This window comes from Oncorhynchus kisutch, unplaced genomic scaffold, assembly GCF_002021735.2.
Source record: "Oncorhynchus kisutch isolate 150728-3 unplaced genomic scaffold, Okis_V2 scaffold1051, whole genome shotgun sequence".
Classification (NCBI taxonomy): domain Eukaryota; kingdom Metazoa; phylum Chordata; class Actinopteri; order Salmoniformes; family Salmonidae; genus Oncorhynchus; species Oncorhynchus kisutch.
The window spans coordinates 7411-29405 of NW_022262996.1; the positions used below are offsets into that span (position 1 = coordinate 7411).

Below are 21995 nucleotides of genomic sequence, written 5' to 3' on the forward strand. Positions count from 1 at the left end.
TCGTTCGTTGAAAGCCTCCTCTCTCCTCTCAATCACTGGATGACCGCGTGCAGCTTGTAGATTACGCATGAATTTACACAAAGGACACTGGGCGGACCCGTGGTAAATGTAGTCTCTTATGGCCAATCTTCCAATGATATGCCTACAAATGTCACAATGCTGCAGACACCTTGGAGAAACGATAGGAAGGGCAGGCTCATTCCCGGCGCATTCACAGCCATATAAGGAGAAAACAGAGCTTCGAAAATTCTGCCCATTTCCTGGGTAATGTATCATCTTGGTTTCGCCTGTAACATGAGTTCTGTGGCACCCACAGATAATAACTTTGCAGTTCTGGAAACCTTAGAGTGTTTTCTTTCCAAAGCTGCCAATTATATGCATAGTGGAGCATCTTTTCGTGACAAAATATTGCGCTTAAAACGGGCACGTTTTTTTATCCATAAATTAAAAGAGTGCCCCCTATATCCAAGAAGTAAAAAAAAAATGTTTACTCGCCTAAAAAGGTTCGATGGTAATCTGGTTAGTGTCAATATTAATTATATATGTAGATGCCCAGCTTGGCAACACAATTATAAGGCCATGGTCTGGCACTGCACTGTGCTTTGCCTTCTGATGTTCCTTCAGGCTTTGTTTCCATTTAAAGCTAATTCCACACTGATCACAGCTGTACGGTTTCTCTCCTGAGTGTTTTCTCTGGTGTTGCTTTAGATTTCCTTTCTCATTGAAGCTCTTCCCACATTGGGAGCAGTGGAAAGGCTTCTCTCTGTGTACTCTCTGATGTTTCTTTAGGTCTCTTACCCAACTGAAGCTCTTTCCACAGTGAGAGCAGCGGTGAGGCTTCTTTCCTGTGTGCGTTAGCTGGTGCCCCTTCAAAAGTGATGACTGACTGAAATCCTTCCCACACTGGGAGCAGTTGAAAGGTTTTTCTCCTGTGTGAGTTAGCTGGTGTCTCTTTAGGACTCCTGTTTGACTGAATCTCTTCCCACACTGATCACAGCTGTATGGCTTTTCCCCTGTATGTATTTTCTGATGTTCCTTTAGATTTCCTCCCTTACTGAAGATCTTTCCACACTCAGAGCAGTGGAAAGTCTTATCTCTTGTGTGTATTCTTTGGTGTTTATTTTGACTTTCTTCATCACCGAAGCTCTTCCCACAATGGGAGCAGTGAAAAGGCTTCGCCCCTGTGTGTATTTTCTGGTGTCGCTTCAAATTGAATGACGAACCAAATGTCTTCCCACACTGGGAGCAGTGGAAAGGCTTCTCCCTTGTGTGTATTCTCTGGTGAGACTTTAATGCGTCTACACGACAGAACCTCTTACTACACTGGGAGCAGTGGTACGACCTCTTTCCTGTGTGAGTAATCTGGTGCATCTTCAAGCTGCTTGGTGTCTGAAATCTCTTCCCACATTGACCACACGGGTTCATCTTCTTTCTTTTGAGAGTCTGTTGGTGTGATTTGAGGTGAATCGGACAAATTAAACTGCCACTGCAATCAGAACAGGGTCGGGGCCTACAAGTGTGTCTTCTCAACTCCTCTGGATCATAGAAGCTAGTGAAGCAGTCCATGCAGTGATGATGTTTCTGTCTTGAGTTCCTCTGTCTGTGTTGTTTATGGTTTCCTGATGCTGTGGAACTGGGCTCACTGTCTGAACCTGGGTTGTAGCTCTCTCCTTTGGGAATATGGACAGATATATATGGGGTTAGAAAAAAGGGAACATTGAAAGGAGCTTTAAAAAACTTTTGATGCAAGCAGAAGCCCTACAATGGTTTGGGAATCTCCTGGAGCCACCAAGTCACCAACTTCTCTCCATACTCCACACCTGATCTTACCTGGGTCACTGATACTATCTACTGCTGCCTCCTCTTCCCTTAGATCTGGAGCAGACACTTCACTGTTCTCCTCCTCTTCCCTTAGATCTGGAGCAGACACTTCATTGTTCTCCTCTTCCCTTAGATCTGGAGCAGACACTTCATTGTTCTCCTCCTCTTCCCTTAGATCTGGAGCAGACACTTCACTGTTCTCCTCCTCTTCTTCTTTGACTGCCATCTCTACTTCCTCTTTGACTTCTCTCTTCTCCATTTCCTCTTTAACTGCTCTCTGATCCACCTCTTTTACTTCTCTCTCCTCCTCGATTCCTCTCTCCTCCCATTCCTCTTTAACAATTACATTGAGTTCCAGTGGTTGACTGCAGTCTTCCAGCTTCAGTGAGACCATCTCTGGACCCCACTGTGAGGTTCTCTGGGCTGGAACACCACAGCCAGAACCTGGGGACTCTGTGGACTTCTGTTCAGACATGGACGGCTAGAGATGGATCCAAAAGAGGAAATACATTTAAGGTGAGTTTCACTAAATACTGGAGCAGCTTCGCTAGTAAAATGATAGCTAGACCATGCAAAATATTCCATGCACTAGGAATACCTGCTAATAAATTCAATGTGCTGGCTCACGTTGCTGTGGCGATGGGAACAATACGGTGTCAAGTCCGATTCAAAAGTCAAACGCTCACAAGATGGCTCGCGTGAGCAAACACTGAGTGGATGGATGGGATTCAGAGATAGATGGGAGGGGTTTATGGTAGCTGAAGGGTGGTATTAAAAACAAACAAAAGATAACTATTGTAAAATACATTGTGTCCATAGAATGTATATAGTATGTATAAGCTGGAAGTAGAAGCCTAAGTGTTGTTGTCCTTTAGTTTACTTCAATTAGCGGAGGGGTGGTAGGGTTGATAATGAAGGTAAATATATTTACAAATATATACAGTACCAGTCAAAAGTTTGGACACACCGACACCTTCCAGGATTTGTCTTTATTTGGACTATTTTCTACATTGTAGAATAATAATTAAGACATCAAAACTATGAAATAACACATATGCAATCATGTAGTAACAAAAAAAAAGTGTTAAACAAATCAAAATATATTTTAGATTCTACAAAGTAGCCACCCTTTTCCTTGATGACAGCTTTACACACTCTTGGCATTCTCTCAAGTAGCAACACCTGGAACAGTCTTGAAGGAATTCCCACATATGTTGAGCACTTGTGGGCTGTTTTTCCCTTCACTCTGCGGTCCAACTCATCCCAAACCATCTCAATTAGGTTGAGGTCAGGGATTGTGGAGGCCAGGTCATTTGATGCAGCACTTATCACTTTCCTTCTTGGTCAAATAGCCCTTACACAGCCTGGAGGTGTGTTGGGTCATTGTCCCACTAAGCGCAAACCAGATGGGTTTGCATATCGCCGCAGACTGCTCTGGTAGCCATGCTGGCTAAATGTGGCTTCTAAATTAATCACGGACAGTGTCACCAGCAAATCACCATCACACCTGCTCCTCCATGCTTCACGGTGGGAACCACACATGCAGAGATCATCCGTTAACCGATGTTGTAAAAGTGTTACGTGGTCGCTGCCCATATCATTGCATAGTACAGAAAATACATGAGAGGTCAGGGGCCTTGCTTTAACAAAGTTAACCATTTTCAATGCAGTGTCCAAAACGGCTTTCAAGCCGGCAGGCATTCCCTTGGCAGCAAGAGCCTCTTGGTGGATGCTGCAGTGTCCCCAAGTGGCATCGGGAGCAACTGCTTGCACGCCCGTTACCACTCCACTATGTCTCCTTGTCATGGCTTTTGCACCATCAGTACAGATCCCAACACGAGCAGCAGCTACGTTTGGCTACATACAGACCATTAGTGGAATTCCCGCGAGAGAGTAACGGTTAATGTGATTGGATGTAAATTATTTGACTAGGCTTCCTGTATTTGACATTGTGTTTGTTATTTCACTGAACACTATACGGTTACATTTTATTTTTGGCAGTGAAACGAGGCTACTCAGGTGAGGAAAAAACCTAATCCAAATGTGTCTCCCTGTTGGAAGATATAAAATTGACTATTTGGCATACCCCAACAGCATTTTGTTATTTATTTTACCTTTATTTAACTTGGCAAGTCAGTTAAGAACAAATTCTTATTTACAATGACGGCCTACCGGGGAAAACAGTGGGTTAAACTGCCTTATTCAAGGGCAGAACAACATTTTTACCTTGTCAGCTCGGGGATTCGATCTATCAACCTTTCGGCTACTAACCCATCGCTCTATCCACGAGGCTACCTGCCTCTAACCATGAGGCTACCTGCCTCTAACCACGAGGATACCTGCCTCTAACCACGAGGATACCTGCCTCTAACCACGAGGATACCTGCCTCTAACCACGAGGATACCTGCCTCTAACCACGAGGATACCTGCCTCTAACCACGAGGATACCTCAGTTTGGGAATACCTGCTCTACACCAACTCGAGCCGCCTACACGCCCGACCCCCACCAAGTCTAGTCAATAACTAAAATCTCTCCCCAACACAACTCCATGTTTTTGTTTTATGTATCAAGGGAAAAGGTTTGGAAAACAAAAGATGAATGAAAACACACAGAAACAAGTACAACCTCCATATAATTAATCCCATAGGCCTAATGGTACTGTAGAGCTCGTTTTACTTGCACACAATATAGCTGGGTCTCCCCCGTCCTGCGGCCCACCACCCTGCCCCTAGGGGTCCATCATCCTGCCTCTAGGAGTCCACCACCCTGCCCCTAGGAGTCCATCATCCTGCCCCTAGGAGTCCACCACCCTGCCCCTAGGGGTCCATCATCCTGCCCCTAGGGGTCCATCATCCTGCCCCTAGGGGTCCATCATCCTGCCCCTAGGAGTCCACCACCCTGCCCCTAGGAGTCCACCACCCTGCCCCTAGGGGTCCACCGCCCTGCCCCTAGGATTCCACCGCCCTGCCCCTAGGGGTCCACGGCCCTGTAGTGTCACAACCCAACACAACCCCACTCAGTTTTAGGATCCTCTACTAAACCCCCTCCTTAACTTAGGTACAATGCTCTCATTTAAACCAGAGACTGTACAGAAAATGAAATCACCTTGGCTTTTGCTTCGTGGTTAATTAGCTTCCTGGCAAGCTGACAAACTAGCTTGCCTCATCATTAGCCTGTTTAATAAGAGAAGACCAAATAATTATAACAATGATTTCAATGTTGAAATTGGAGATTAGCTAGCTGGTTTCTCTACTGAAAAACAATCATACTGACCTCATTATCGTCACTTTTCACCTTCCCATTTCCTCTTTATTGTAAAAAAAAAATCTGGATGGAGGGCAGTCAAGCCGTAATTGATCCAAAAACATTACCTTATTGTGTTCCAGTAAACTACTACAGGCTCCGTTGAAAATTATAGTAAGCAGTTGGAAGCGCAAACTGGACAACCGTTAAATTGAATTAAAACATTTGGTGTGAGGAAGAAAGGACGTCCATGTGGGGAGGTGGGTTATTTGTGAGAGTTCAGTAATTTCTGACTCTTCATGTCGTAAGTATTTCTTCAGATGAACACCTCTGCTCTGGAATGAATTTACTGCCTGCAGAAACGCAGTTGTGCTCGCTCGAAGTCTCACACTGGCAAGATCTCAAGTTTAATTTGTGCTTGCAGGACCACGGTTATTCTCTGTTGACTCAAGTGTTTGCTCATGAAATGATGTTTCAACGCCTGTTCGACTTTTGAAACGGATTTGACGCCAAACAACTATAGTCATGTGGAGCTATTATTGGTTTAGCTTACTGACCAGCCCTTGATCACGACTCTCAGTTCATTTACACAGAAGAGTTATAGCTTTAGCTTACTGACGCATTTTACTCTCACCTTTCTCACTAGCAAGGGACGATATCTAGTTAGATATCTAGCTACATTACGATGAATATAGTTTACAGTAAACGAGATCTAAAACGGACATTTGATTTTTAATCAGTAAAAGACTAATGATTTGATTATTACTGAAATGAAGTTAGCTAGCTAGCCTCCTTGGCTACCTAACAAACGGCCTAGCTAGCCATGCTACATTACTAGCTAGTGATCAGGGTTGCCAATGGATTTGTCATCTTAAAGATGAACACTTCATATATTTGACATTACTGTCTTGATAACTAATATGATAATTCACAACACACACAGCGTCTTGAAGATAAACAAACGTGCTTGCTATGTCAGCTAGTTAGCGTCTAATGGCTAGTTAGCAAGCTAATTGTTGACACAATATTCATTGGGTGGACAAATAATCACAATACTAAGTGATGCTTTCTGTATTTGGAAACATTCTATAACTTGTTAGAAAGATTGATTTTACCTTGACACTTGATTTTGAAAGTTGACAGCTCTTGTTGGTGTCGCTAAGTTAGCTAGAGACCCTTTTACGGCAATGTGAACTCAGCGACATTAACCACGCGATCATACGGGCTACATTTAAAAAATAAAAGTCCTCCTGGAAAAATCTTACATGACTATTACGGGACTTTCCTCTGATTTTTAAAATCACAAGGATTATAGTTTAAAGGGACTTAAACATGCATTGAAAACTCACAATATATGATTCAAATCAATTAAAATATTGATTTACTGTCTATTTTTTCATAATTCCAGCACTGTTGCCAGAAGTATGAATGGTTCTAAACTACTTTGAACTCTTTACAGAACAGGATTTAAATATGTTTTGAAGAGAACATTTTCCCCAAACCGCCTTGGGGGCAGATCCGAGGGGGACCAGTGGTGCAGTGGTCTAAGGTACTGCATCCCACTGCTGTCTGAGGTACTGCATCTCACTGCTGTCTAGGGTACTGCATCTCACTGCTGTCTGAGGTACTGCATCCCACTGCTGTCTGGGGTACTGCATCTCACTGCTGTCTAGGGTACTGCATCTCACTGCTGTCTAGGGTACTGCATCTCACTGCTGTCTGAGGTAGTGCATCTCACTGCTGTCTAGGGTAGTGCATCTCACTGCTGTCTAAGGTACTGCATCCCACTGCCTGTCTAGGGTACTGCATCTCACTGCTGTCTAAGGTACTGCATCTCACTGCTGTCTGAGGTACTGCATCTCACTGCTGTCTAGGGTAGTGCATCTCACTGCTGTCTAAGGTACTGCATCCCACTGCCTGTCTAAGGTACTGCATCTCACTGCTGTCTAAGGTACTGCATCTCACTGCCTGTCTAGGGTACTGCATCTCACTGCTGTCTAAGGTATTGCATCTCACTGCTGTCTAAGGTACTGCATCTCACTGCTGTCTAAGGTACTGCATCTCACTGCTGTCTAAGGTACTGCATCTCACTGCTGTCTAAGGTACTGCATCTCACTGCTGTCTGAGGTACTGCATCTCACTGCTGTCTAGGGTACTGCATCTCACTGCTGTCTAGGGTACTGCATCTCACTGCTGTCTAAGGTACTGCATCTCACTGCTGTCTAAGGTACTGCATCTCACTGCTGTCTAGGGTACTGCATCTCACTGCTGTCTAAGGTACTGCATCTCACTGCTGTCTAAGGTACTGCATCCCACTGCCTGTCTAGGGTACTGCATCTCACTGCTGTCTAAGGTAGTGCATCCCACTGCCTGTCTAAGGTACTGCATCTCACTGCTGTCTAAGGTACTGCATCTCACTGCTGTCTGAGGTACTGCATCTCACTGCTGTCTAAGGTACTGCATCTCACTGCTGTCTAAGGTACTGCATCTCACTGCTGTCTAGGGTACTGCATCTCACTGCTGTCTAAGGTAGTGCATCCCACTGCCTGTCTAGGGTACTGCATCTCACTGCTGTCTAGGGTACTGCATCTCACTGCTGTCTAGGGTACTGCATCTCACTGCTGTCTAAGGTACTGCATCTCACTGCTGTCTAAGGTACTGCATCTCACTGCTGTCTAGGGTACTGCATCCCACTGCTGTCTGAGGTACTGCATCTCACTGCTGTCTGAGGTACTGCATCTCACTGCTGTCTAAGGTACTGCATCTCACTGCTGTCTAGGGTACTGCATCTCACTGCTGTCTAAGGTACTGCATCCCACTGCTGTCTGAGGTACTGCATCTCACTGCTGTCTAGGGTACTGCATCTCACTGCTGTCTGAGGTACTGCATCTCACTGCTGTCTAAGGTACTGCATCTCACTGCTGTCTAAGGTACTGCATCTCACTGCTGTCTAAGGTACTGCATCTCACTGCTGTCTAAGGTACTGCATCCCACTGCCTGTCTAGGGTACTGCATCTCACTGCTGTCTAAGGTACTGCATCTCACTGCTGTCTAAGGTACTGCATCTCACTGCTGTCTGAGGTACTGCATCTCACTGCTGTCTAAGGTACTGCATCTCACTGCCTGTCTAGGGTACTGCATCTCTCTGCTGTCTGAGGTACTGCATCTCACTGCTGTCTAAGGTACTGCATCTCACTGCTGTCTAAGGTACTGCATCTCACTGCTGTCTGAGGTACTGCATCTCACTGCTGTCTAAGGTACTGCATCTCACTGCCTGTCTAGGGTACTGCATCTCACTGCTGTCTAGGGTACTGCATCTCACTGCTGTCTAGGGTACTGCATCTCACTGCTGTCTGAGGTACTGCATCTCACTGCTGTCTAAGGTACTGCATCCCACTGCCTGTCTAGGGTACTGCATCTCACTGCTGTCTAGGGTACTGCATCTCACTGCTGTCTGAGGTACTGCATCTCACTGCTGTCTAAGGTACTGCATCTCACTGCTGTCTGAGGTACTGCATCTGACTGCTGTCTAGGGTACTGCATCTCACTGCTGTCTGAGGTACTGCATCTCACTGCTGTCTAAGGTACTGCATCCCACTGCTGTCTGAGGTACTGCATCTCACTGCTGTCTGAGGTACTGCATCTCACTGCTGTCTGAGGTACTGCATCTCACTGCTGTCTAGGGTACTGCATCTCACTGCTGTCTAAGGTACTGCATCTCACTGCTGTCTAAGGTACTGCATCTCACTGCTGTCTAAGGTACTGCATCCCACTGCTGTCTGAGGTACTGCATCTCACTGCTGTCTGAGGTACTGCATCTCACTGCTGTCTGAGGTACTGCATCTCACTGCTGTCTAGGGTACTGCATCTCACTGCTGTCTAAGGTACTGCATCTCACTGCTGTCTAAGGTACTGCATCCCACTGCTGTCTGAGGTACTGCATCCCACTGCTGTCTGAGGTACTGCATCTCACTGCTGTCTGAGGTACTGCATCTCACTGCTGTCTGAGGTACTGCATCTCACTGCTGTCTGAGGTACTGCATCTCACTGCTGTCTGAGGTACTGCATCTCACTGCTGTCTAGGGTACTGCATCTCACTGCTGTCTGAGGTACTGCATCCCACTGCCTGTCTAGGGTACTGCATCTCACTGCTGTCTGAGGTACTGCATCTCACTGCTGTCTAGGGTACTGCATCTCACTGCTGTCTGAGGTACTGCATCCCTGGTCCCTGGTTCGAATCCAGGCTGCATCACATCCGGCTGTGATTGGGAGTCCTGTAGGGCTGCGCACAATCGGCCCAGTGTCGTCCGGGGTAGAACATCATTGTAACTTATAATTTGTTCTTACTTGACTTGACTGGTTAAATAAAAATACAACCATGTAGAATAGGGAAATAAGGTTCAGCCGCCACAGGTCTGTTCAGCAAGAACAAGTCCAGATGTCTTCAGAACAGGTTTATTACCCAATGTATTGGTTCCTTAATGGATACCTGTGGATAGTATGTGTGTGGTTTGGTAAAGTCCAGATGTCTTCAGAACAGGTTTATTACCCAATGTATGGGTTCCTTAATGGATACCTGTGGATAGTATGTGTGTGGTTTGGTAAAGTCCAGATGTCTTCAGAACAGGGTTATTACCAATGTATGGGTTCCTTAATGGATACCTGTGGATAGTATGTGTGTGGTTTGGTATTTCAACGGACACACAACAAGTCAAGCTGTAGGAAAACGAATCAGCTGTACACCTTGTCACTAGGAGATCTCACTCACTCTGACTAGAAAGGGAGAGGAGATGTGGGAATAACTAAGCCGTGATTGGCTGAGAAAGTGGTGTGACTTGTAGGTACCATATAAGGAGTGTTGGGCAAGTACGACAAACTACTGGAAAAGGGGTGCTGAAACTGCCAAATCAGAGCCGTGTTTTAACAGTCTGTCTCAGTCCCCAGTATCTATGCTGCAATAGCGTATGTGCCGGGGAGTAGGGTCAGTCTGTCCTATCTCCGTGTACAATGTGATCTTAGGCATGCTCTCTCCACATTCCCTCTCTCTGTCTCCCCTCTGGGAAGACCTGAGCCTGACCATGCCTCAGGACCACTGAGCCTGACCATGCCTCAGGACCACTGAGCCTGACCATGCCTCAGGACCACTGAGCCTGACCATGCCTCAGGACCACTGAGCCTGACCATGCCTCAGGACCACTGAGCCTGATCATGCCTCAGGACCACTGAGCCTGATGACTCCTTGCTGTCTCTGTCACCAGTCGACCCAGTTGTACTGCTGGTCCAGTTCCTGCAGCTGTGAACCGCAGACCTGATTCACTGGGCATGTAACAACGCATGGATACGTTCAAGAGCTGAAAGGATTTCTCTCTCTCTCTCTGTCTTTCTCTCTCTCTCTCTGTCTTTCTCTCTCTCTGTCTTTCTCTCTCTCTCTCTCTCTCTCGGTCTTTCTCTCTCTGTCTTTCTCTCTCTCTCTCTCTCTCTGTCTTTCTCGCTCTCTCTCTGTCTTTCTCGCTCTGTCTCTCTCTCTCTCTCTGTCTCGACCTCTGAATGCCTGGCTATGAAACGCCAACTGACAATCACTCCTGTGGTGTTGAACTGTTGCACCCTCTATAACCACTGTGGTGTTGAACTGTTCCACCCTCTATAACCACTGTGGTGTTGAACTGTTGCACCCTCTATAACCACTGTGGTGTTGAACTGTTGCACCCTCTATAACCACTGTGGTGTTGAACTGTTCCACCCTCTATAACCACTGTGGTTATTACTTGACCTTGCTGGTCTCCCTCTATGAATGTCTTGAATAACCGTCTTGCCTTAATGTCCACTGTACTCTTAAAATGCGACAGCCAGAAGAGGAAATGCCACCCCTTAAGAGTCTGGTTCCTCTTGGTTCCTGCCTTCTTAGGGAGTTTTTCTTAGCCTCTGGGCTTCTGGATCTGCATTGCTTGCTGTTTGTTTTTTTTGGCTGAGCAACTGTAAAGCACTGTAATTAGCTTTAAAAAAATAAAATACATTTGATTGATTTATCTACACGTTTTCTACTGTACCATTTACACTATACAGCTGTTTGCTACTGTACCATTTACACTAAAGCAGTTATCCCTAACCAGCTGTTTGCTACTGTACCATTTACACTAAAGCAGTTATCCCTAACCAGCTGTTTGCTACTGTACCATTTACACTAAAGCAGTTATCCCTAACCAGCTGTTTGCTACTGTACCATTTACACTAAAGCAGTTATCCCTAACCAGCTGTTTGCTACTGTACCATTTACACTAAAGCAGTTATCCCTAACCAGCTGTTTGCTACTGTACCATTTACACTAAAGCAGTTATCCCTAACCAGCTGTTTGCTACTGTACCATTTACACTATACAGCTGTTTGCTACTGGACCATTTACACTAAAGCAGTTATCCCTAACCAGCTGTTTGCTACTGTACCATTTACACTAAAGCAGTTATCCCTAACCAGCTGTTTGCTACTGTACCATTTACACTAAAGCAGTTATCCCTAACCAGCTGTTTGCTACTGTACCATTTACACTAAAGCAGTTATCCCTAACCAGCTGTTTGCTACTGGACCATTTACACTAAAGCAGTTATCCCTAACCAGCTGTTTGCTACTGGACCATTTACACTAAAGCAGTTATCCCTAACCAGCTGTTTGCTACTGGACCATTTACACTAAAGCAGTTATCCCTAACCAGCTGTTTGCTACTGTACCATTTACACTAAAGCAGTTATCCCTAACCAGCTGTTTGCTACTGTACCATTTACACTAACCAGCTGTTTGCTACTGTACCATTTACACTAAAGCAGTTATCCCTAACCAGCTGTTTGCTACTGTACCATTTACACTAAAGCAGTTATCCCTAACCAGCTGCTTGCTACTGGACCATTTACACTAAAGCAGTTATCCCTAACCAGCTGTTTGCTACTGTACCATTTACACTAAAGCAGTTATCCCTAACCAGCTGTTTGCTACTGGACTGTTAATTCTATAGAAGTTGTCTCCATTAAAGGGGTGTGATTTGCTGTTAAAATACTTAAGTCGTTTTTTTGTTTTGTTTCTGTACTTTACATCACTACATTCCTAAAGAAAATAATGTATTTTTTACTCCATAGTTTTTTCCCTGACACTCAAAAGTACTTGTTACATTTTGACAGGAAAATTGTCCAACTCACACTTTGTTTGTAAATGATGTGTGTGTTGGAGTGTGTCCCTGGCTATCTGTAAATAAAGGAAATTGTGCCATCTGGTTTGCTTAATATAACATTTGAAATGATTTATACTAGCAATTCTATTTATAGCTTTGATACTTAAGTATATTAAAACCAAATACTATTAGACTTTAACTCAAGTTGTATTTTACTGGGTAACTTTGACTTTTACGCAAGTCATTTTCTATTAAGGCATCTTTACTTTTAGTCAAGTATGACAATTGGGTACTTTGTCCACCACTGGTGATTTGGAGTCCTCAGACACTTTACCAATAGGATCTGGTTGTGTCTATATCAGGACGTTTTTTGTGTGTGAAAAAATCAAGTCAACTGTTACCAAAACTGAATTTTCATTACAGCCATTTGTTACCGTACTGTTGGAACAAGTTGTTTCCAATAAGGGAGGGTGATTTGGAATCCCCAGACTCTCTGCTAATAGGATCCAGTGTCATACCATCAAAGTTGTTTTTTTAGTTCTGCGGAATTTGAAGAACACTGAACTATAAAAAATAAAAAATTGTGCAAGCAATACATATGCAACATACAGGATGAGACATCTTGAACACATTAAGAGGAATTCAAATGGATTTAATTGCACAATGCTACTCATTCAAAAGGAGTGGTTGGTCAAATATTTTTTGTTCCATGGAGTGAATCTGTTGTTCAATGTGTTTGTATGGACTAACAGCAGTAAGGACTATCTGTTGTTCAATGTGTTTGTATGGACTAACAGCAGTAAGGACTATCTGTTATTCAATGTGTTTGTATGGACTAACAGCAGTAAGGACTATCTGTTATTCAATGTGTTTGTATGGACTAACAGCAGTAAGGACTATCTGTTGTTCCCGTGCCAACAGTCAATTGATGGTGGATGACCTCATGAACCTGTGCATGCCATATAATTGACATGGATGGATGTGCATAGCAACAAGCTGATGGAACCCAGTGCATAGCAACAAGCTGATGGAACCCAGTGCATAGCAACAAGCTGATGGAACCCATTGTCTGCACGGTGAATAAAAACCTAAATAAAAACGTGCTTATCTTGTCATTATTTTATTTTTACTTTACATTATACCCTGCATTATAGTAGACCACTGGTTAATACAGACAACAGCCTTCCCTTATGTCCATCCTCTACTTTTTAAAACCAGGTCATTATTATTATTATTAGTGATGTTTTTACCTTTATTTGACCTGGGAAGACATATTGAGACCTAGGTCTCTCTTTCCAATGTGCCCTGTATAATACAATATAAATATACACATATAAACACAGTCACAGGAAGCACAAGTAAAACATCCCAAATCCCCCAGAGAAAGAGCTACATTAAGCAGATACGTGGGCAGTCTGGTGAAATGACATCAATATGCACATAACATGTCCCAGAGAAAGAGCTACATTAAGCAGATACGTGGGCAGTCAGGTGAAATGACATCAATATGCACATAACATGTCCCAGAGAAAGAGCTACATTAAGCAGATACGTGGGCAGTCAGGTGAAATGACATCAATATGCACATAACATGTCCCAGAGAAAGAGCTACATTAAGCAGATACGTGTGCAGTCTGGTGAAATGACATCAATATGCACATAACATGTCCCAGAGAAAGAGCTACATTAAGCAGATACGTGGGCAGTCAGGTGAAATGACATCAATATGCACATAACATGTCCCAGAGAAAGAGCTACATTAAGCAGATACGTGGGCAGTCTGGTGAAATGACATCAATATGCACATAACATGTCCCAGAGAAAGAGCTACATTAAGCAGATACGTGGGCAGTCTGGTGAAATGACATCAATATGCACATAACATGTCCCAGAGAAAGAGCTACATTAAGCAGACACGTGTGCAGTCTGGTGAAATGACATCATTATGCACATAACATTTTCCAGAGAAGTGTGTGTCTTTGCTGTTAATGGAAGTTTAGTTCAGAAAGTGAATTGACTATGCAGATAGAAACGGAATGGATTTCTGCAGGATATGATCCACGTGCTGGAACTCTTTAGTACATTTCCATATGAGAATATTATAAATGAACTTCCAAGTGTCACAGAATAATAACCTGTTGTATAGTGTTAACACTCGCAGCCAATCGCACGTCCTCCCCACTGGACACCGGTTTTCAATTCCCGTGTCCACCCTACCAGTCTCCCGTGTCCACCCTACCAGTTTCCCGTGTCCACCACCCTACCAGTTTCCCGTGTCCTCCACCCTACCAGTTTCCCGTGTCCTCCACCCTACCAGTTTCCTGTGTCCACCCTACCAGTTTCCCGTGTCCACCCTACCAGTTTCCTGTGTCCACCCTACCAGTCTCCTGTGTCCACCCTACCAGTTTCCCGTGTCCTCCACCCTACCAGTTTCCCGTGTCCACCCTACCAGTTTCCTGTGTCCACCCTACCAGTTTCCCGTGTCCACCCTACCAGTTTCCTGTGTCCACCCTACCAGTCTCCTGTGTCCACCCTACCAGTTTCCCGTGTCCTCCACCCTACCAGTTTCCCGTGTCCACCCTACCAGTTTCCCGTGTCCACCCTACCAGTTTCCCGTGTCCACCCTACCAGTCTCCCGTGTCCACCCTACCAGTCTCCCGTGTCCACCCTACCAGTCTCCCGTGTCCACCCTACCAGTTTCCCGTGTCCTCCACCCTACCAGTTTCCCGTGTCCTCCACCCTACCAGTTTCCCGTGTCCTCCACCCTACCAGTTTCCCGTGTCCTCCACCCTACCAGTTTCCCGTGTCCTCCACCCTACCAGTTTCCCGTGTCCTCCACCCTACCAGTTTCCCGTGTCCTCCACCCTACCAGTTTCCCGTGTCCTCCACCCTACCAGTTTCCCGTGTCCTCCACCCTACCAGTTTCCCGTGTCCTCCACCCTACCAGTTTCCCGTGTCCACCCTACCAGTTTCCCGTGTCCACCCTACCAGTTTCCCGTGTCCACCCTACCAGTTTCCTGTGTCCTCCAACCTACCAGTTTCCTGTGTCCTCCACCCTACCAGTTTCCCGTGTCCACCCTACCAGTTTCCTGTCGCCCCCTGTGTTTTTGGCTGTCTAAATAAAAAGTGGTAGAAGATCAAATATATATTTTAAAAGAGGTTTAACAGAATAACAAAAAAAACAGTCAGTCAATATTAGTCAGATATGTAGATGCCCAGCTTGGCAACTCCATTATAAGGTTAGAGTTGGGCACTGCACTGTGCTTTGCCTCCGTATGTTCCTTCAGGCTTTGTTTCCATTTAAAACAAATTCCACACTGATCACATCTGTACGGTTTCTCTCCTGAGTGTCTTCTCTGGTGTTGCTTTAGATTTCCTTTTTCACTAAAGGTCTTCCCACATTGGGAGCAGTGGAAAGGCTTCTCCCCCGTGTGTCTTCTCTGGTGTCGCTTCAAAAATAATGACCGACCGAAAGTCTTCCCACACTGAGAGCAGTGGAAAGACTTCTCCCTTGTGTGTATTCTCTGATGTTTCTTTAGGTCTACTGCCTGACTGAAAGCTTTCTCACATTGGAAGCAGTGGTGGGGCTTCTCTCCATTGTGTATTCTCTGATGACTCTGAAGGCTTCCTTCCAATTTAAAACTTTTTCCACAATGAGAGCAGTGGTGAGGCTTCTTTCCTGTGTGCGTTAGCTGGTGTCTCTTCAAAAGTGATGACTGACTGAAATCCTTCCCACACTGGGAGCAGTTGAAAGGTTTTTCTCCTGTGTGAGTTAGCTGGTGTCTCTTTAGGACTCCTGTTTGACTGAAACTCTTCCCACACTGATCACAGCTGTATGGCTTTTCCCCTGTGTGTATTCTCTGATGTTTCTTTAGTTCTCTTAACCGACTGAAGCTTTTACCACATTGGGAGCAGTGGAAAGGCTTCTCTCCTGTATGTATTTTCTGGTGCTCCTTTAGATTTGCTTCTATACTGAAGCTCTTCCCACACTCAGAGCAGTGGTAAGGCTTCTCTCCTGTGTGTATTCTCTGATGTTTCTTTAGGTCTCCTGTCTGACTGAAGCTCTTTCCACACTGGGAGCAGTGGAAAGGTTTCTCCCCTGTGTGTATTTTCTGGTGTCTCTTCAAATTGAATGACCAACCGAAAGTCTTCCTACACTGAAAGCAGTGGTACGACCTCTTTCCTGTGTGAGTAATCTGGTGCATCTTCAAGCTGCTTGGTGTCTGAAATCTCTTCCCACATTGACCACACGGGTACATCTTCTTTATTTTGAGACTTTGTTGGTGTGATTTGAGGTGAATCGGACAAATAAAACTGTCTCTGCAATCTGAGCAGGAGCGGGGCCTACAAGTGTGCCTTCTCAACTCCTCTGGATCATAGAAACTAGTGAAGCAGTCCATGCAGTGATGTTTCTGTCTTGTGTTCCTCCGTCTGCGTTGTTTATGGTTTCCTGATGCTGTGGAACTGGGCTCACTGTCTGAACCTGGGTTGGAGCTCTCTCCTGTGGGAATATGGACATATATGGGGTTAGAATCAGGATTAGAGCATAAAAAAAAAAGGTATAACAATATTTTGAAGATAAATACACAACGCAGAGACCGAGGACGAGAGGTCAATACAATACTAAAGGTTAAGAGGACAAAGTCAACAGAGCATTAACGCTCAATAGGGACTTATCAATGGAAATAGTTGGTTTTCAGTTCAACATCTGTTAGGAATGTCAGTCTTGAAATCATAGCTACGTGTGGCACGTTCTCATTGGTCCAACCTGAAATAGGATACTTGTTATTTTGCCCATTGGCTAAATTGGTCAACCACAGGCTAGGGCTGGGTTATAAAGTACATCATGTCCCTTTGTTCTGTGGAGAGAATCACTGAGGACAGGGGAGAATGAACATCTGCCTCCCCGCACAGTTCGTCCTCTTTGAATAAGAATAAACCGATTGCCCCCCCCCTGATTTGCTTCGGGGGTTTGTGTTATTGAAGAGTAACATCAATGCTAACAGGGGGTTTGTGTTATTGAAGAGTAACATCAATGCTAACAGGGGGTTTGTGTTATTGAAGAGTAACATCAATGCTAACAGGGGGTTTGTGTTATTGAAGAGTAACATCAATGCTAACAGGGGGTTTGTGTTATTGAAGAGTAACATCAATGCTAACAGGGGGTTTGTGTTATTGAAGAGTAACATCAATGCTAACAGGGGGTTTGTGTTATTGAAGAGTAACATCAATGCTAACAGGGGGTTTGTGTTATTGAAGAGTAACATCAATGCTAACAGGGGGTTTGTGTTATTGAAGAGTAACATCAATGCTAACAGGGGGTTTGTGTTATTGAAGAGTAACATCAATGCTAACAGGGGGTTTGTGTTATTGAAGAGTAACATCAATGCTAACAGGGGGTTTGTGTTATTGAAGAGTAACATCAATGCTAACAGGGGGTTTGTGTTATTGAAGAGTAACATCAATGCTAACAGGGGGTTTGTGTTATTGAAGAGTAACATCAATGCTAACAGGGGGTTTGTGTTATTGAAGAGTAACATCAATGCTAACAGGGGGTTTGTGTTATTGAAGAGTAACATCAATGCTAACAGGGGGTTTGTGTTATTGAAGAGTAACATCAATGCTAACAGGGGGTTTGTGTTATTGAAGAGTAACATCAATGCTAACAGGGGGTTTGTGTTATTGAAGAGTAACATCAATGCTAACAGGGGGTTTGTGTTATTGAAGAGTAACATCAATGCTAACAGGGGGTTTGTGTTATTGAAGAGTAACATCAATGCTAACAGGGGGCTTGTGTTATTGAAGAGTAACATCAACGCTAACAGGGGGCTTGTGTTATTGAAGAGTAATATCAACGCTAACAGGGGGCTTGTGTTATTGAAGAGTAACATCAACGCTAACAGGGGGTTTGTGTTATTGAAGAGTAACATCAACGCTAACAGGGGGTTTGTGTTATTGAAGAGTAACATCAACGCTAACAGGGGGTTTGTGTTATTGAAGAGTAACATCAACGCTAACAGGGGGTTTGTGTTATTGAAGAGTAACATCAATGCTAACAGGGGGTTTGTGTTATTGAAGAGTAACATCAATGCTAACAGGGGGTTTGTGTTATTGAAGAGTAACATCAACGCTAACAGGGGGTTTGTGTTATTGAAGAGTAACATCAATGCTAACAAGAGGCTTTAAAAGACTTGATGCCAGCAGAAGCACTATAATAGTTCTGGAATCATTTAGTCATAGTAACCAGGAGTAGTAATAGTTCTGGAATCCCCTGGGGCCACCGAGGCACCTCCCTCTCTGTGTAATCCACACCTGAACTCACCTGGGTCACTGATACTATCTACTTCTTTAGTTCCTAGATGTTGAGCAGCTCCTTCCTTGTTCTCTTCTGCTTTCACTGATCTTTCCTCCACCTCTTCTTTGATGTTTATTACTACCTCCTCTTCTTTGACTGCCATCTCTACTTCCTCTTTGACTTCCCTCTCCTCCACCTCCTCTTTGACTGCTCTCTGATCAACCTCTTTTACTTCTCTCTCCTCCTTGATTCCTCTCTCCTCCTCCTCTTTGACAATCACATTGAGTTCCAGTGTTTGACTGCAGTCCTCCAGCTTCACTGAGACCATCTCTGGACCCTGCTGTGAGCTTCTCTGGGCTGGAACACCACAACCAGAACCTGGGGACTCTGTGGACTTCTGTTCAGACATGGAAGGCTACAGATGGATTCAAAAGAGGAAGAACAACACGTGAAAGGTGATTTTCACAAAATCCATAATAAAAGGGATAAACCATGCAAAATATATGTACTAGGAATCTCTGCTTTAAAATGTATCTAGCAAGCTAACGTCGCCATAGCGACGGCAATGATAGCTTTATAGCTACTTGTGTGTCATGAACAACAGAGTGAGCAACAATAGTGGAATCGGTGTTTCACCTTCAAATTAAAAGTCCCCCAAAGGAACTGATGCAAACATGCAAATAGTGGAATCCTGCCACAATTGGACAAAATAATGCTAAACAAGTTTGGAATGGTGTTAAATAAATCCAACAAGACAATAAGTTGTTAATTTGAGCCCCCCAAAAATCAGTTGAAATCACATTGTGAACGTATAGACTTCAACATTGCATTGGGGGCATAGCCTGCTTTTCTTGCAATGTACAGCCTTACCTATGGATCGTGGGTCTACGAAATGGTGTGACACCCACAGATTACAATTCTGAAGAAATAACACAAATATTAACATCGTAGCTCTAATTGAGGGACTTTAATTGTGAGAAATCACCTCCCCAGTCAGTCTACTGTGCGTATTGGACATTCATATTGCCATGTAGAACCAGGGTCTGTAGTGACGCCTCTAGCACTAAGATGCAGTGCCTTAGACCACTGCGCCACTCGGGAGCCCAATGACTTGACTTGAGATATTACCCTAATAAAAGTTCAGAAACTTTTGTTAAGGTCTGGTGAGGTATGGCTGGTATTAGGCTGTCTATGAAGACACAGCGCTCCACTGCTAGCTAAATCACGCGCAATATAGTTTAGTGGCAATCAGTAGAAACAATACAGTGGACTCCACGCCCCTGGTACAGGGAAAAGCTGAGGGGTGGGGCTGGAGAAATATAACCACTTTCAAATTCAAATCCATCCATTATATCATAATTATAGGTTTAACCATGTTTTGAGGCTATATAGTATTTTTTTCCCCCCAAACGTTGGCATAAAACAAGCTTGTATTTTGGGTTCTAATGGGGTGCAACAGTTAAACTAAGCTCATGAGACATTTCAAGTTATATTCTTCAAGAACGAATGGAGGTGGATATATATATATATCATTAATTTACAAGTCCACGAATGGATGTAGCAACTGCTGATAGCCCCTTTAAAGCAAAGGAGAACTAAAACCGACATTTAGTTTGTAATCGCCAAAACATGAACAATGGTTGCTTAAATGAAGTTAGCCACCTTGTCTACCTAACAAAACGGTCTAGCTAGCCATGCTAACTTACTAGCTGAGCAGGGTTACCAATGGATTTGTCATCTTAAAGATGAACGATTCACACTTCATATATTTGAGAATGTATGATAACAAATAATATGGTGATTCACAACACAGCGTCTTGAAAATCAACAAACTTGCTTTGATAGCTAGTCAGCTTCTAATGGCTAGTTAGCAAGCTAACGACGTAGCTAGCCAGATCAATAGGCTAATTGTTGAGACAACGTTGATCCAGTGGACGTGGACAAATAATCCGACAACTAAAATGATGTTGTGTATTTGGAAACGTTATAGAATATGTTAGAAAGCTTGATCTTACCTTGACACTTGACTTTGAAAGTTGACAGCTCTTGTTTTTGATGTAGCTAGCTAGCTAGAGACCACCCTGTATGAGAACGCGATATGTGCTGTCGCCGCGAGAATACATATTGGGAGTTCTCCAGACCGCCATGGCTGCGCTAAATGCGTACATTGCGCAACTTAACTAAGTCTCTTACAACCTTACATGCAACAGATTTCCGGCAAAAGGATGTTATTTATCCATTTTGAACTCGAAAGCGTCCCTATTTCTACGTTATCTCAGACCATGAGGCACAACTTCTAGTAGTTGATCAACTGTATTGCAAGCAATTAGGCCTGTTGTTCTCTCGGGGTAAATGGGAGAGATTGATGTGGGAATTATAACAAAGGTCGGCTAATCATTATTATCATAAACGTAGGCCTAGTGATCAAACAGATGTGTTTGCCGTTAAAGGAGGTCGCATAACGGTCAAATGCACAGGAGGTTGGTGGCACCTTAGGTGGGGAGGACAACTTGCAGGCTTGTTTTCGAGTTGCTGTGCGTTTTGTTGCTAACCTGTTTTGCTACCTGACAACTTTACGGTTTTCACTTTTTAATTACCGTTCATATATTTATTTATTTTTTCCTCAACTTTTTCACTCCGGACGCTTTATCTGGACACGATTCGTCAGGACCTCCAACAGCCGAAGCTAAGTAGTAACATTAACATGATGCCTTCTAATTGCAGCCGCTGTACTCGCCTTACGGCGAGGATAGCTGTGCTGCAAGCCCAGCTTCAGACGCAATCGTTAGGCAAGGGTAATTTCAGTGTAGGAAAGGATGAAACAGCGTCTGTGGCACCAGTAAGTACAGATAGTAGTGTAAATCCCCTGGCACAGTCCCCGCAGCCGGACAACTTTCTCACGGTTTCTGGAAGGAAATGCTGTAGGAACGCTCAACCGGTGTCGCTCATTCAGCCGACAGAAACTTTCAACCGGTTTTCCCCATTAAGCAGCGGGTCGGAGTCAGAGGCCGATTCTTCTCTGGTCTCTACTCCTCCCGTTACGGGGTCTGAGACGCCGAAGCTTCCCACCATTAGCTCTGACAAATTGAAAACTCTAGTCATTGGCGACTCCATTACCCGCAGTATTAGACTTAAAGCGAATAATCCAGCGATCATACACTGTTTACCCGGGGGCAGGGCTACCGACGTTAAGGCTAATCTGAAGATGGTGCTGGCTAAAGCTAAAACTGGCGAGTGTAGAGAGTATAGAGATATTGTTATCCACGTCGGCACCAACGATGTTAGGATGAAACAGTCAGAAATCACTAAGCACAACATAGCTTCTGCGTGCATATCAGCTAGAAAGATGTGTCGGCATCGAGTAATTGTCTCTGGCCCCCTCCCAGTTAGGGGGAGTGATGAGCTCTACAGCAGAGTCTCACAACTCAATCGCTGGTTGAAAACTGTTTTCTGCCCCTCCCAAAAGTTAGAATTTGTA

At 44.3% G+C, this 21995-nt stretch overlaps 3 protein-coding genes across 3 annotated transcripts; 1 reads left to right on the forward strand and 2 right to left on the reverse strand.

Moving 5' to 3' along the window:
- Positions 1-408: 408 nt before the first annotated feature.
- Positions 409-6267, reverse strand: LOC109876111 (zinc finger protein 436-like). The gene is made up of 3 exons (XM_031817517.1): positions 6182-6267; positions 1831-2302; positions 409-1670 (listed from the first exon to the last, which is right to left on the reverse strand). Exons 2-3 carry the CDS (start codon positions 2294-2296, stop codon positions 496-498), a joined length of 1641 nt encoding a protein of 546 aa, XP_031673377.1. The 5' UTR covers positions 2297-2302; positions 6182-6267; the 3' UTR covers positions 409-495.
- Positions 6268-10773: 4506 nt separating this feature from the next.
- On the reverse strand, positions 10774-20988 carry LOC116364352 (zinc finger protein OZF-like). The gene is made up of 3 exons (XM_031817521.1): positions 20533-20988; positions 18545-18932; positions 10774-16723 (listed from the first exon to the last, which is right to left on the reverse strand). The coding sequence occupies exons 2-3, from the start codon at positions 18924-18926 to the stop codon at positions 15408-15410; spliced, it is 1698 nt and encodes a 565-aa protein (XP_031673381.1). The 5' UTR covers positions 18927-18932; positions 20533-20988; the 3' UTR covers positions 10774-15407.
- Positions 14328-15341, forward strand: LOC116364353 (proline-rich extensin-like protein EPR1). Its single transcript, XM_031817522.1, has one exon. The coding sequence runs from the start codon at positions 14328-14330 to the stop codon at positions 15339-15341; it is 1014 nt and encodes a 337-aa protein (XP_031673382.1).
- Positions 20989-21995: the final 1007 nt, after the last annotated feature.

Excerpts from the sequence above, each read along its gene's own strand:
- LOC116364353 (XM_031817522.1), top strand. The coding sequence starts at position 14,328 with ATGAACTTCCAAGTGTCACAGAATAATAACCTGTTGTATAGTGTTAAC.
- LOC109876111 (XM_031817517.1), bottom strand. The coding sequence starts at position 2,296 with ATGTCTGAACAGAAGTCCACAGAGTCCCCAGGTTCTGGCTGTGGTGTT. Across the intron at positions 1,671-1,830 it reads AGATAGTATCAGTGACCCAG|GAGAGAGCTACAACCCAGGT; the intron begins GTAAGATCAGGT and ends ATATTCCCAAAG.
- LOC116364352 (XM_031817521.1), bottom strand. The coding sequence starts at position 18,926 with ATGTCTGAACAGAAGTCCACAGAGTCCCCAGGTTCTGGTTGTGGTGTT. Across the intron at positions 16,724-18,544 it reads AGATAGTATCAGTGACCCAG|GAGAGAGCTCCAACCCAGGT; the intron begins GTGAGTTCAGGT and ends ATATTCCCACAG.